This window comes from Girardinichthys multiradiatus, chromosome 11 (genome assembly GCF_021462225.1).
Source record: "Girardinichthys multiradiatus isolate DD_20200921_A chromosome 11, DD_fGirMul_XY1, whole genome shotgun sequence".
Classification (NCBI taxonomy): domain Eukaryota; kingdom Metazoa; phylum Chordata; class Actinopteri; order Cyprinodontiformes; family Goodeidae; genus Girardinichthys; species Girardinichthys multiradiatus.
The window spans coordinates 9,087,649-9,100,417 of NC_061804.1; the positions used below are offsets into that span (position 1 = coordinate 9,087,649).

Genomic DNA, 12,769 nt, shown 5'->3' on the forward strand with positions numbered 1-12,769 from the left:
AACATGTGTAAAATGCACATTTAATTGTCAGTCTCATGCTTTAATCACTCATCAGTGATCAGACAAACAGTCCATTAGTCAGATTCTTTGATCAAAAGCTGCAATAGAAAATAATGTTTTCACGCCTAATATAAGTGAACCAACAGTTGCTGCACATCTCAGGTTTTCAGGGAGTTTGTTCCAGAGCTGAGGAGCATACAAACTAAATGCTGCGTCACTTTGTTTAGTTCTGGTCCTGGAAACGCTGAGTAAGCGTGTCTCTGAGCCCCTTAGGGGCCTGCACAGTTCATTGTTGACAAGCAGCTCAGAAATGTATTTCGGCCTAAACCCATTTAATGCTTAATAGACCAAAACCAACATTCTTAAATATACTTTGACAAACAGCCAGAGCAAAAACTGCTGTGGTATTTTTGTGGTTTTGGTCAGGACTCTGGCAGCAGCATTTTGGATGAGCTTCAGCTGCCTGGTTGATTTTTTTGTTACAGAGATCTGTAAAGATAATTAAGGGTTCTTCCTCAGAAAGGTTGGTTTGCTGAATGAGCACCATCAGCACCGTATCACCCGTCCCGTCTAAAAGCAGGTATCTGCTGAGAAGTAGAGGCTCTAATCCGTTAAGAGGATAAACTGAGATCCAGATCCAGATATACTGACTGTCTACGGTGGCCTGCACATGGCATTTCTGCCAACTTAGCAGACTGAGTGTGCGTCTGGCTGAAACCTGCTGGAGGAGTCTTCATTATTATGCCTTTATGGAACAGGAACGATGATGCAGGCCGAGGACACCTGAGAAAAACTCAGCGCAGCATGAATCTACCTGAGAGCATGGGGAGTTAAGGTGAGTCACGCTATCAGAGACATGACACTTGTCTTTTAAACACTTTGAGCCAAAAACATTGGAAAGTGAACATGATGCCAGTGTTTAGTATAGCTTGTATGTTTGCAACAACAGTAAATGTAGTCATATTTTATGTTATTTTCATAAATATTTGCACTATGTTGTTAATACTTTAAATAAATGATTTCCCTTCATGCAAAGCAGCAAAGTTTGAGTTTTATGCCAAAAATCTGCATTAACCCATACAGGGCCTTGGGATTGTATTCATATGCAGTGAACCTTTACACATTTTGTCATGTTATAAGCAAAAATACAAGGTATTTTAGTAGGATTTGATTCGATATTCGATCTTTTGGGTTATGTCTCTACCAGCTTTGCACATCTAGAGTCTGAAAGTTGTGACCAAAGTAGTCCAAGCTCAGTCAAACTGGAGGGAGAGTGTCTGTAAACATCCATTTTCAAGCCTTGCCGCAGATATATGAATTTCCACAACAGAATGACAATAACCAGTAACATTGTAAGATTTTTCTTATAATTAGGTTGGAAACCCCATTTGTTCCACATTTATCAACATTCCATAGAAGAAAAAGTATTCATCTTTTTTTGCAAAAGTTTTGTTTTTCTCTCTTTTAACACCTAAAAATAGAAATAAAATGGTGGTTCTTTAGACATGACAGCAAATTTCCTATAGTAGATGTTCATCAGAAATCAAAAGTTGTCTTTTCTCTAAAAGTTCAAGTAACATCAGCCGCTGTAAACGAGATTTGATCTAAACCGTTCCACTGTAGATCTGTCTGTATGTCTGGGGTTGTTGTTCTGCTGGAAGGTGAACCTACGCCCCAGTTTCAAATCATTTGCAGCATCTAACAGGTTGACATTCCAGTATTGTTATATATTTATCTTCCCATGAACTCCGACCAGTTTCCCTGTTCCTGCTGTAGAGGAGCATACCCACAGCATGATGCTGCCACCACCACCATGTGTCATCTTCAGTGTTAGTTTGTTGACACACACAGCATTTTGAATGTAGGTAAAAAGTCCATTTTGATCTTATCTTATCTGACCAGAAACATTTCCTTCCACCCCATATTTCAGCGCTATTTAACGTCAGTCACAGCAGTTTGTGGTTCTAATGTGACAAAATGTCTGTTTATATAACAAGTTAAAAGTGTGTGGAAACTTTTGCAAGGCATTGTAGTTTCCAAAAGGTTGTCTTTGGTTATGTTACTTTAAAAGAATGTTATACACAGTAATGATTACTAGAAATGGACAAATGGAGACAAATAATAATTTATTTACTTTTTATGATTTGGGGGATTTCCCAAATAATTTTTCCAGACTTTTGGAGCTAACATGCTAGATACAAACTTTCAACCACTGAGTGCAAATTTGCATCAGAGCTGATGTAGAATCAGGGGCCAAGCCTGATTATTTTTAAAATTACCCAAGAATAGTAGCTCTTTTCTGTTCAATTAAAGCTAGTCTGCTGAAATGTATCATCTTTTCAATAAATATGACATCAAAACAAAGGGAAGTCACATGCAAAAACACTAACACTGATTAATATTTCTTTGTCAATTTGAGTCAGCATCTTCTGTCCACCAAGACCGCCATGCCTGCATTGGAGGTGATCTGCAGCCTGATTGGCTGGCTGTGTCTCTACCTGTTGTTCTGCTTCACCTTCTCCCAGCGAGGGCCTGAGTGGAACTGTCGCCTGGTCACTTTGACCCACGGGGTCTTCATAGTGCTGCTGACTGCATATGTTGTATTTGTTGACGGTCCCTGGCCCTTCACACATGCAGGTCAGCAAAACACAGAAACCGTCAGGGTGATGTCGCGGTTTAGTTTGGTGGCAAACATGCCAGTCATTTAGTGAAAACAGCATGATCAAAGTTTAAACATGATCATTAGTTATGTTTAAATGTGTTTTTAAGTGGTTTTAGAAGGCTTTAAAAAATGACCGGTGCTAATTTTGGAGGGCTGATAACCAGAAACAGTACTGCTGCTGTTGAATCTGCAGCCATGTGGAACAAGGAAACAAAACATTCGAAGATACGTACAACAAAAACAGGTTTGGTAGACCTGAGAATGCTGGGAAAGAATGTTGCTACACTGTGCATCGTGCAAATGTAATTATATTCTTCTGTTTATGTCAGCACAGTTGTTTGAAAGCATAAAGATAAGGGTTAGAGTTATACATCAACCCAAAAACTGTAGATTCAGAGTCTCCTTATTTAGAGAAACAGATGGTTTGGATACTATAAGAATGCTGCATCATGTTTGTAAAGACAGATGCATTTAATTGCTTTAACATCTTATAGGTTTACATGTCCAAGATCATTTTGACAGATTTGTTTAGATATTATTTGCTGGCCATAGATTTAGGCATTTACAGGATTCAATAATTGCTTCTTTTTAATAAATATTTAACATTTTGTTTGTTTTTTAAGTAAGGTTGTCTGGAATAGATAGAGGGAGGAACGGCTGTCTGCTATGAAGCCATCATCCAGAACCAGTTACGGCAGGAAAAACTCACGAGCACACAAAGAAGATCAGATCCGCTACCAACAGACAGTCTAAAACATAAATATAGCTTTTTCCTCTCATTCCAAATAGTTTCTGAACTGTTCTGCTATGATGGAGCCTCAATGCTCTTGCTTTGCTTCTCTCCCCTCGGAGCTCGAGGTTTTAGTGAACGACCAGCGTTTAAAACGAGCACCACTACGTTTAATGTCTGTCTGCTCGCTGCTAAATACTCCAGTTATAAATAAAGGGAGAGAAACTAGTTATGTTTCATGTTATTTTGCTGAATTACAGCAACACAGTACAGCTCGAAAACACCGCTTATGAACAGAGATTTCACATACGTTACACGAGAGCGCATGCGCGCTTACCCCCAAAACAGAGCGGTTGCCAAGGAGATCGGTGTGTTCGATTTAATGGACTGGGAGATTTTACACAACTGGTGCACAGACATAAAAAACACCCCTTGCATTAGGACAGGACGAACAATAAATCACTTACCATCTACAGACTTTTAAATAAAAACCGTGAAAATAACAGAACTTTCAAATTTTTTATTTAAATGAAATCAAAACTTGGCCACAACGCAGAGAACAATAACTTCTTTGTTCAAAAGAAAAGAAGGAAACTGAAGATGAAAAGTTATGCTTCAGAAAATGGTTTATTATTGTTTCATACATGGCAGTATATATATATATATATATATATATATATATATATATATATATATATAGTCAAGTTCTTCTAATTTCTGCCTTATACAGACAGCCTACAGTAAAGTAAAATATTGATACGTTTTAATTAGTTTGAGTTTGGATTTGAACACACACATTATATATATATATATATATATATATATATATATATATATATATAGTCAAGTTCTTCTAATTTCTGCCTTATACAGACAGCCTACAGTAAAGTAAAATATTGATACGTTTTAATTAGTTTGAGTTTGGATTTGAACACACACATTATATATATATATATATATATATATATATATATATATGCATGCATATTTGCCCCTAGTGCCTCCCCAGCCCCCCCCTCTAGCTCCGCCCCTATACCGGCAAGAATTTAAAACTACTTTCACCCCTGGATATGAGTTATCAGTATCTTATCTGCAGTAGACAACAGTCAAAGTATTTTCAGTCCGGAGCATCGGGGTGAAGTTCTCCTGGTGGAGATAAGCTAGCAGTTAATAAAGAGTAAATTTTAGAGTTTTATTAAAAATCAAAGCTTTCATATCGGTTTACAAAATAGGATGCAAAGATTTTAACATGCTTTGTTTACCTAAGGCAGTGTATGTTCCTACAGCAGTGAAATTCATGGCAGGTACGCAGTCATGCAACAGTATTAGTTTGACTGCTGGTTAAACTCCTGACTGCTCATAGCTACTCCATGCAACACAAGATAAGAAAACAATATCCATCTAAAAACCGGTTTGAAACATATATGAGTGACAATAAATAAAATGAAATATGATTATTTTAACAATGAGTTGTGTTTAATACACAGGGTTTGTATTTTTTCTGCAGGTACAGAAAACACTGAGCTCCAGATTTTTGCCTTGGCAGTCTGCCTCGGCTACTTCTTCTTCGACATGGGTTGGTGCGTGTGCTACCGGAGCGAGGGGCCAGTCATGCTGGCACATCACGCTGCTAGCATTGTGGGCATCCTTCTGGCCCTGCTGATGGGTGTGTCGGGCTGTGAAACTTGTGGGGTCATCTTTGGCAGCGAGATCACCAACCCCTTGCTGCAGACCCGCTGGTTCCTCCGCCAGCTGGGTCTGTATGACAGTCTGCTTGGAGATGCCGTGGACCTGCTCTTTATCTTACTGTTCGCCACGGTGCGTGTTGGCATGGGGACTGTAATGTTTTACTGCGAGCTCACCTCTCCCAGAACATTGCTGATAATGAAGCTCGGCGGTGTGGTCATGTATCTATTAGCGTGGGTGTTCATGGTGGACATAGCCAGATTTGGCTACAAGAAAAGTAAGGCCAAATATAGAAAGTGGATGGAGAACCACAAGCTCAAAGACATGAACAAAGAAAAGCTAGTTAGACATACAGACAAGAGTGACTGAGAAGACTGACTCAGAGGCTTTAAAATATAGTTCAGGTTTTTTTAAACTGATGCTTTGTGAATTTAATATCAGTAATAGTTTTCTTACTTGTGGTGCAGCAGTCTTCAGCTCCAGTACTAGAGAGCCACTGGCCTGCAACTTTTAGATGGATTGCTGCACTAACATACCTCAATCAAATGGCTAAAGTACCTCATTTGCATGTCATTAAGTCAAGCAGACGGGGTTAATGAGCCATTCATTCACTTCAGCTCTGTTAGAACACGGATGTATCAAAAAGTTACAAGTCATTGGGTTAGGGTCCAACTGGAGCTCAAGACCCCTGCTGTAGTGGAAAAATGTAATCGCCATGAGATGGTAGATCAGTAGAAATCCTCACAGACATGGACCAAAAATGAAAATATTTACATTCATAGGACATGATACTAATATTCCACTCGTTTACAAGAGACAATGTTAAATGTGTTGCTGTTTTCAGTCTCTTTCAACGCAAAGTTAGGTTTATTGACGCTGCCAGCTGGATCAGTCCGTCTTATCAGCTCATTATGGGTCCCCAGGGATCATTTCCAAACAACTACAAGACCTGGAATAGCATATGAATGCATCATTTCCAATCCTGTTACACAAACAACAAACCTGGCATGGAACTCAAAGCTTACTCCATTGTTCATTGACTCCTAGAGCGAACTGAGGACTTGCAGCTCGTCAGGGAGGATGACGCAGCCTGCAGCATTAACAGGTTCGGTCGCAGGGACAACAGGTCCAGGAGGGAAACCCAGATGTTCCTTTCCCTGGTGAAACTCTCATTCTGGGGGATCCCAAGTTGGTTTCAGACCAGAAGGGATGTATGTAGACCATCCAGCTGTTTCTTGGTTTTTCCTGGGGTCTCAAAAGCCTCCTAAAGCTGGCGCCCAAAAGCCATCCTGATTAGATGCCTGAACCACCTCAGCTCTGCTCCACTCCACCCCTGAATAATGGAGCTTCTCACCTGTATCTCTAAGAGTGAGTATTGTTACCTTAACTTGGTGACCAGATGTAGCAGATCCGGAAATTGGTCCTTTCTCCAACCGACAATATTCTCAGTCTGGGTCTTCTCCAAACCAACCAACATACAGGTCCTTCTCAAAATATTAGCATATTGTGATAAAGTTCATTATTTTCCATAATGTCATGATAAAAATTTAACATTCATATATTTTAGATTCATTGCACTCTAACTGAAATATTTCAGGTCTTTTATTGTCTTAATACGGATGATTTTGGCATACAGCTCATGAAAACCCAAAATTCCTATCTCACAAAATTAGCATATTTCATCCGACCAATAAAAGAAAAGTGTTTTTAATACAAAAACGTCAACCTTCAAATAATCATGTACAGTTATGCACTCAATACTTGGTCGGGAATCCTTTTGCAGATATGACTGCTTCAATGCGGCGTGGCATGGAGGCAATCAGCCTGTGGCACTGCTGAGGTCTTATGGAGGCCCAGGATGCTTCGATAGCGGCCTTTAGCTCATCCAGAGTGTTGGGTCTTGAGTCTCTCAACGTTCTCTTCACAATATCCCACAGATTCTCTATGGGGTTCAGGTCAGGAGAGTTGGCAGGCCAATTGAGCACAGTGATACCATGGTCAGTAAACCATTTACCAGTGGGTTTGGCACTGTGAGCAGGTGCCAGGTCGTGCTGAAAAATGAAATCTTCATCTCCATAAAGCTTTTCAGCAGATGGAAGCATGAAGTGCTCCAAAATCTCCTGATAGCTAGCTGCATTGACCCTGCCCTTGATAAAACACAGTGGACCAACACCAGCAGCTGACACGGCACCCCAGACCATCACTGACTGTGGGTACTTGACACTGGACTTCTGGCATTTTGGCATTTCCTTCTCCCCAGTCTTCCTCCAGACTCTGGCACCTTGATTTCCGAATGACATGCAGAATTTGCTTTCATCTGAAAAAAGTACTTTGGACCACTGAGCAACAGTCCAGTGCTGCTTCTCTGTAGCCCAGGTCAGGCGCTTCTGCCGCTGTTTCTGGTTCAAAAGTGTCTTGACCTGGGGAATGCGGCACCTGTAGCCCATTTCCTGCACACGCCTGTGCACGGTGGCTCTGGATGTTTCTACTCCAGACTCAGTCCACTGCTTCCGCAGGTCCCCCAAGGTCTGGAATCGGCCCTTCTCCACAATCGTCCTCAGGGTCCGGTCACCTCTTCTCGTTGTGCAGCGTTTTCTGCCACACTTTTTCCTTCCCACAGACTTCCCACTGAGGTGCCTTGATACAGCACTCTGGGAACAGCCTATTCGTTCAGAAATTTATTTCTGTGTCTTACCCTCTTGCTTGAGGGTGTCAATAGTGGCCTTCTGGACAGCAGTCAGGTCGGCAGTCTTACCCATGATTGGGGTTTTGAGTGATGAACCAGGCTGGGAGTTTTAAAGGCCTCAGGAATCTTTTGCAGGTGTTTAGAGTTAACTTGTTGATTCAGATGATTAGGTTCATAGCTCGTTTAGAGACCCTTTTAATAATATGCTAATTTTGTGAGATAGGAATTTTGGGTTTTCATGAGCTGTATGCCAAAATCATCCGTATTAAGACAATAAAAGACCTGAAATATTTCAGTTAGTGTGCAATGAATCTAAAATATATGAATGTTAAATTTTCATCATGACATTATGGAAAATAATGAACTTTATCACAATATGCTAATATTTTGAGAAGGACCTGTATGTTTAGACATTGTTCAGCCCAGAAGACAGTGATAAACTTAACATTGCTCTATTGGGAAAGTGTAGATGTTTGATATAAGTTTAAGTGGTTTTAAACGCCTCAGGTTGTTAAAATTGTCGGTGGGTGGTTGGGTGTCCACCTGACGAGCTGTTAAAGTCTCTGAGCATTTTTTTACTCTTCCACAAACCCACTGCAATATGACATCTGTCCACTACATGTAATAAAACTATTGCTGATAAAACAGAACCTCACTTTAAGGCTTACTCCTGTATGATGGCTTCTACGGGGTTAAAGGTGCTATGTACAGCTTTGCTTGACATAAAAATGATTAATAATGACAACACTTTGAATGCTACGAGCTTTGTTCAGCACTGTTTACTGCCATCCTGTGGTACCAAACTCACCATTAGATTTTGCCTGAACCGACACATGGTTGGTATGAAATGTCCAGTGACAGACAGCTCCTGTTCATACCTTAAGAAGTCAGGTACGAAATGGCAAAGGAGGGAGCTGACCAGCACCCCTTCAGCTCCAGTACGATTTCTCTTCAACCATCTGTCTCCTTCTTCTTCGTTGTTTACTCCAGTCTACCATGTGTGCTTTTAGGTTAATTCAGTTTAATTTTTCAGTAAAGACTAATTTCTTCATGATTATTTTTGAGATTCCACCTTCAAATTAAAATACCTTACTGCAAACGTTTAACCTTTTCAATCTTTATTCTGTGACTCGATCTTTAATTAATCAATTTGGAGCATCTGTTTAATAAATAGCTTTAACTATTTATGCCCATTTATTCTTGGCCAGACAGCATTAAAACTACTTGTCATGGTGGGGTTTTGTGGTGGACCAAAGTGCAGACAAGAGCTTGGAAGCAGCATCTTAAACAAATCCTCAACTTTATTTATAGGGTCAAAAACGTAACAAAATCCCTGCAGGTACAACACAGAGCCGGAATCCAAAAACGTACGAAGCTGAACACTGCAGGAACATGGCATGGACGAGGGTAGCGAGTGTGAGCAAGGAACCAGCAAAATACAATGACACAAATCCAACTAATATACTGAGGGATAACAAAAGGGCAGGTAATCAAAGAAACAAGGAACAGGAGGGAGACATGGAAGCAGGAACGCAGAGGGAGCTGGTGAAACTAATACATAAATTAAAACATGGCGAAGGGACTGATTGACAATAAAGAGACACAGACCTAAGGAAACCTATAGACAAAGATAAATAACCAAATAGGGCATAAGACAACTAGAATAATCACAAACTAAAGTAAATAGAGAAACTAGAGGGAAAATAACCTATGAACAAACCTATGAACAAACAAAGAGCCCATAAAGAGAACCTGGTTACAAAAGTAAACAAACCTAACCACACTGACTGAATAGACTGGAAAGGAAACAGAGAACGAGAGAATCAGAATATGTACAAACCAAAATAAACAATAACTAAAACTAACCTATAAGGAAGAGCCGGAAGGAGAACAAATACCTAACCATAAATAAATACAGAGATACTAAATGAGGAACTAAACTAAAGAAACCAAGGAAGACAAGAACCATAATAATAATAATAATAAAAATAATAATATCACACAAAGTAAAAAGAAAGCAACTACTAAGAAGCTAAAAACAAGAGGAGAGAAACACAACACACACTAGGAGGTGGTAGAGGGAACAAAACTAACAGGGGACAAAAGGAAATAAAGAGACCGCAAAACCCAAACTAGAAACACGTGGACGAAAATAAAAAATACAAAACCACAAACAAAAGTCCAAAATGTCACACCCTGACACTACTCTAAAAATGTCTTTTTTTAAGCAGCTTACAGCATCTATTTTGCAGAAGCCTACATTTATCTGAATAAACCAAACATTTTCATTTAATGATTTGCGTAAGTCTCTGACCTTCATTCAGTGCATGCATGCTCTGTATAGTAAAACACACGTTACTGTACGATAGCTGCATCATTTAATCATATTTAACAAGAGTACACAGACATGGTAAAAAATAAAGTTTATTTTGTACTTTCCTGGGTTTTGTGATACTTATGGAAAGATAATTAAACGGCAGTTCCTTGTTCAGATCTTGGAAAGGTTTTCCAAACCTAGAATCTGTTCTCAGGTGGACGTCTGTTGATCAAAAGTTTTATTTCAGAAACTATGTAACGTCCATCTGTTCATATTATTATATTATTACGTATGCCTTGCTAGTATCTAGTTGCTGCAGATTTGTCGGTTGCACATCGTTCACGGGAATCTCCTGTTATCCACCCCATCCCAAAGGTGCTCTGTTGGATTGAGTTCTGATGACTGGAGGCCATTGGAGTTTTGTAAACTCATGTTCAGTAAAACAGTTTGAGATGATTTGAGCTTTGTGACATGCTCCATCATCCAGCTGGTGGTAACCACCAAAAGATGGGTGCACTGTGGCCTCAAAGGGATGGACAGGGTCGTCAACAATTCTCAGGTAGCCTGTGATGTTTAAATGAAGCTCAGTTGGTACCAAGGGGCTCAATGCGTGCCAAGTAAGTACCTATTATACCACCACCAGCAGCCTGAATCGTTGATACAGTGCTCTAATGTTCTCTATCCAACCTGTTATTGGCCAGTTTGGTGATTTTGCGTGAATTTCTTTCTGTTTTCTGTTCTCAGATGACAGGAGGGGTACCTGCTGTGTTCTTCAGCTGCTCTAGCCCGTCTGCTTCTTTGTTAGATGTGTTTTCAGGGAGGGTATTCTGCATACCTTGGTTTTAATTAGTAGCTTTTTAAGTTACAGTTTCCTCCTCATCTCCTCTAGCCTCTGACATGAAGAAGGAAATTTGGTTCACACAGCTGCCACTCAATTCATTATTTTTGACATTTACGGACCATTCTCTGTAAGCCTGAGAGATGCTTCTGTGTGAAAATCCCAGTAGATCCACGACAGCAGGTTCTGAAATCCTCAGACCAACCCACCTGGCACCAATGCCACGTTGAAAGTCAATTAAATGCCCTACTCCAGGGGAGTGAACTCTGATATCCCAGCCGCTTTACACCGGGCTGTGAACCCCTCCATGGCTGAAGGTGACGATTCGAAAATGCCAACATAGACACAGCATCTGCAAAAAGCAACACCCAAACATCCACCGTCATCCACTTATTCAAGACCAGGTCACCAGGTCACAGGTCACACTGCACTCTCTGGCTCATCCTGGGGGATTCAAAGGCATTTCCATGTAGGGTCTTCTCCCAGTGGGATGTGCCCAGGAGGCTTTCGGATCAGATAGCTGCTTAAAGACCTCATCTGACTCATTTCAATACGGAGGAGCAACAGCTCTACTCCAAGCCTCCCCCCAGATCATATACTAGTTCCTCACCCTATTTAGGCCTATCCCCATTTGGAAGCCGCAGGGGGTCTGGGCACCTCTGTCAGGGTCAGAACGTAGACAGGCCGGTAAATTAAGAACTTTGCTTTTTTAACCCCCATATTACTGTAGACGAGACCCCTGTCCATCCTACCATTACTTAGGAGCTCATCAACTTGAGGCAGAGCCTGATGCCCAACCTGAAGGGAGAAATCCCCCATCTTCCCAAACAGAGCTGGAGCAGAGATGTGTCAGCAAACTAGTTTTATTATTAAACAATAAAAAGCAAAATTTAAAAACATTTGTGGAACAGATTGAAGCTGTTGGATAATAAATCTTCTTTAAGTAGTTTGTGTTGGTATATTACATGACATCATGGTGCAAAACAAGTAGTGGATAAAGCTACAGATAGAGCTGATACACTTTAAGCAATCGTTTTACGATAAACATCTTTACATTACAACACTTCTCTTCTCAGTCCATCTACAGATATCTTTCATTTATTGTTTGCTTTATCGTCCAAGAATTTAAAGCCACAGCGGGATCAGTGCAGTCTTATGGCCAAGGAGTCCAACCTTGGAAGAGATGTCCCCAAACAAAAAAAAATCAACCTGTAACTAAACCAATGGAGCTTAATTAGCTCCATGCAACATGAACTCACGTAACAGCAGGTTTTTGGGACAGAAAGCGTAATAAACTGTGTTTATTACGAAGACTTAACTGATTCAGGAATCTGCATCATCTGCTTGCTTAAAACCCTGCTGCGGAAATAACAATTGAATGTCCATGTTTGTCATTTTCTGTTATATTTCAAAGCAGAAAATTTTAACACTGTTAAAAATCTGTGGAATGTAGAGTAGTTGAGATTTTCTCCTGCAATATATTTTTATTAGTCCATCATTCAGATTCTTTTATTCATCTTTTATTCAACAATATTCATGATGATGGCAAATAAATGTAAAATCAGGATGTGTAAAACTGGCTGTTGTGTTTGTTACAGTCTTAAAAAGAGTAAACCACAAAAAAAAGGCTCCAATTTATGAAGATTACATTTATTCTAAGAAAAAAAGCTGATTATCTCCCTTATGCATGGTGTTTTTCTGGTGACTAAAAAATGCCTGCTTTAAGCAACTGCATTAAAGGATCACTTTCCTCTTCTTCCATCTTTAATACGCAGACTGAGATCATCGAAGCTTAATGAGAACAAAATTTAACAAAAATAAATATCTCACTATTCTAACCTGCCTTTGAA

The 12,769-nt window shown here is 40.0% G+C and overlaps 1 protein-coding gene across 2 annotated transcripts; it reads left to right on the plus strand.

Moving 5' to 3' along the window:
• Window positions 1–740: 740 nt before the first annotated feature.
• Window positions 741–6,583, plus strand: tlcd5b (TLC domain containing 5b). Of its 2 annotated transcripts, XM_047379696.1 has the most exons (3): window positions 741–835; window positions 2,424–2,637; window positions 4,900–6,583. In XM_047379696.1, exons 2-3 carry the CDS (start codon window positions 2,448–2,450, stop codon window positions 5,445–5,447), a joined length of 738 nt encoding a protein of 245 aa, XP_047235652.1. In that variant the 5' UTR covers window positions 741–835; window positions 2,424–2,447; the 3' UTR covers window positions 5,448–6,583. The 2 variants fall into 2 exon arrangements, with proteins under 2 accessions (XP_047235652.1, XP_047235653.1); XM_047379697.1 differs by lacking the exon at window positions 741–835 and having other exon boundaries at window positions 864–2,637.
• The last annotated feature ends 6,186 nt before the right edge of the window (window positions 6,584–12,769 follow it).

Bases quoted from the DNA above. Each gene is read 5' to 3' on its own strand.
- tlcd5b (XM_047379696.1), top strand. From the start codon at position 2,448: ATGCCTGCATTGGAGGTGATCTGCAGCCTGATTGGCTGGCTGTGTCTC. The intron at 2,638-4,899 runs GTCAGCAAAACA...TTTTTTCTGCAG, and splicing joins CTGGCCCTTCACACATGCAG to GTACAGAAAACACTGAGCTC.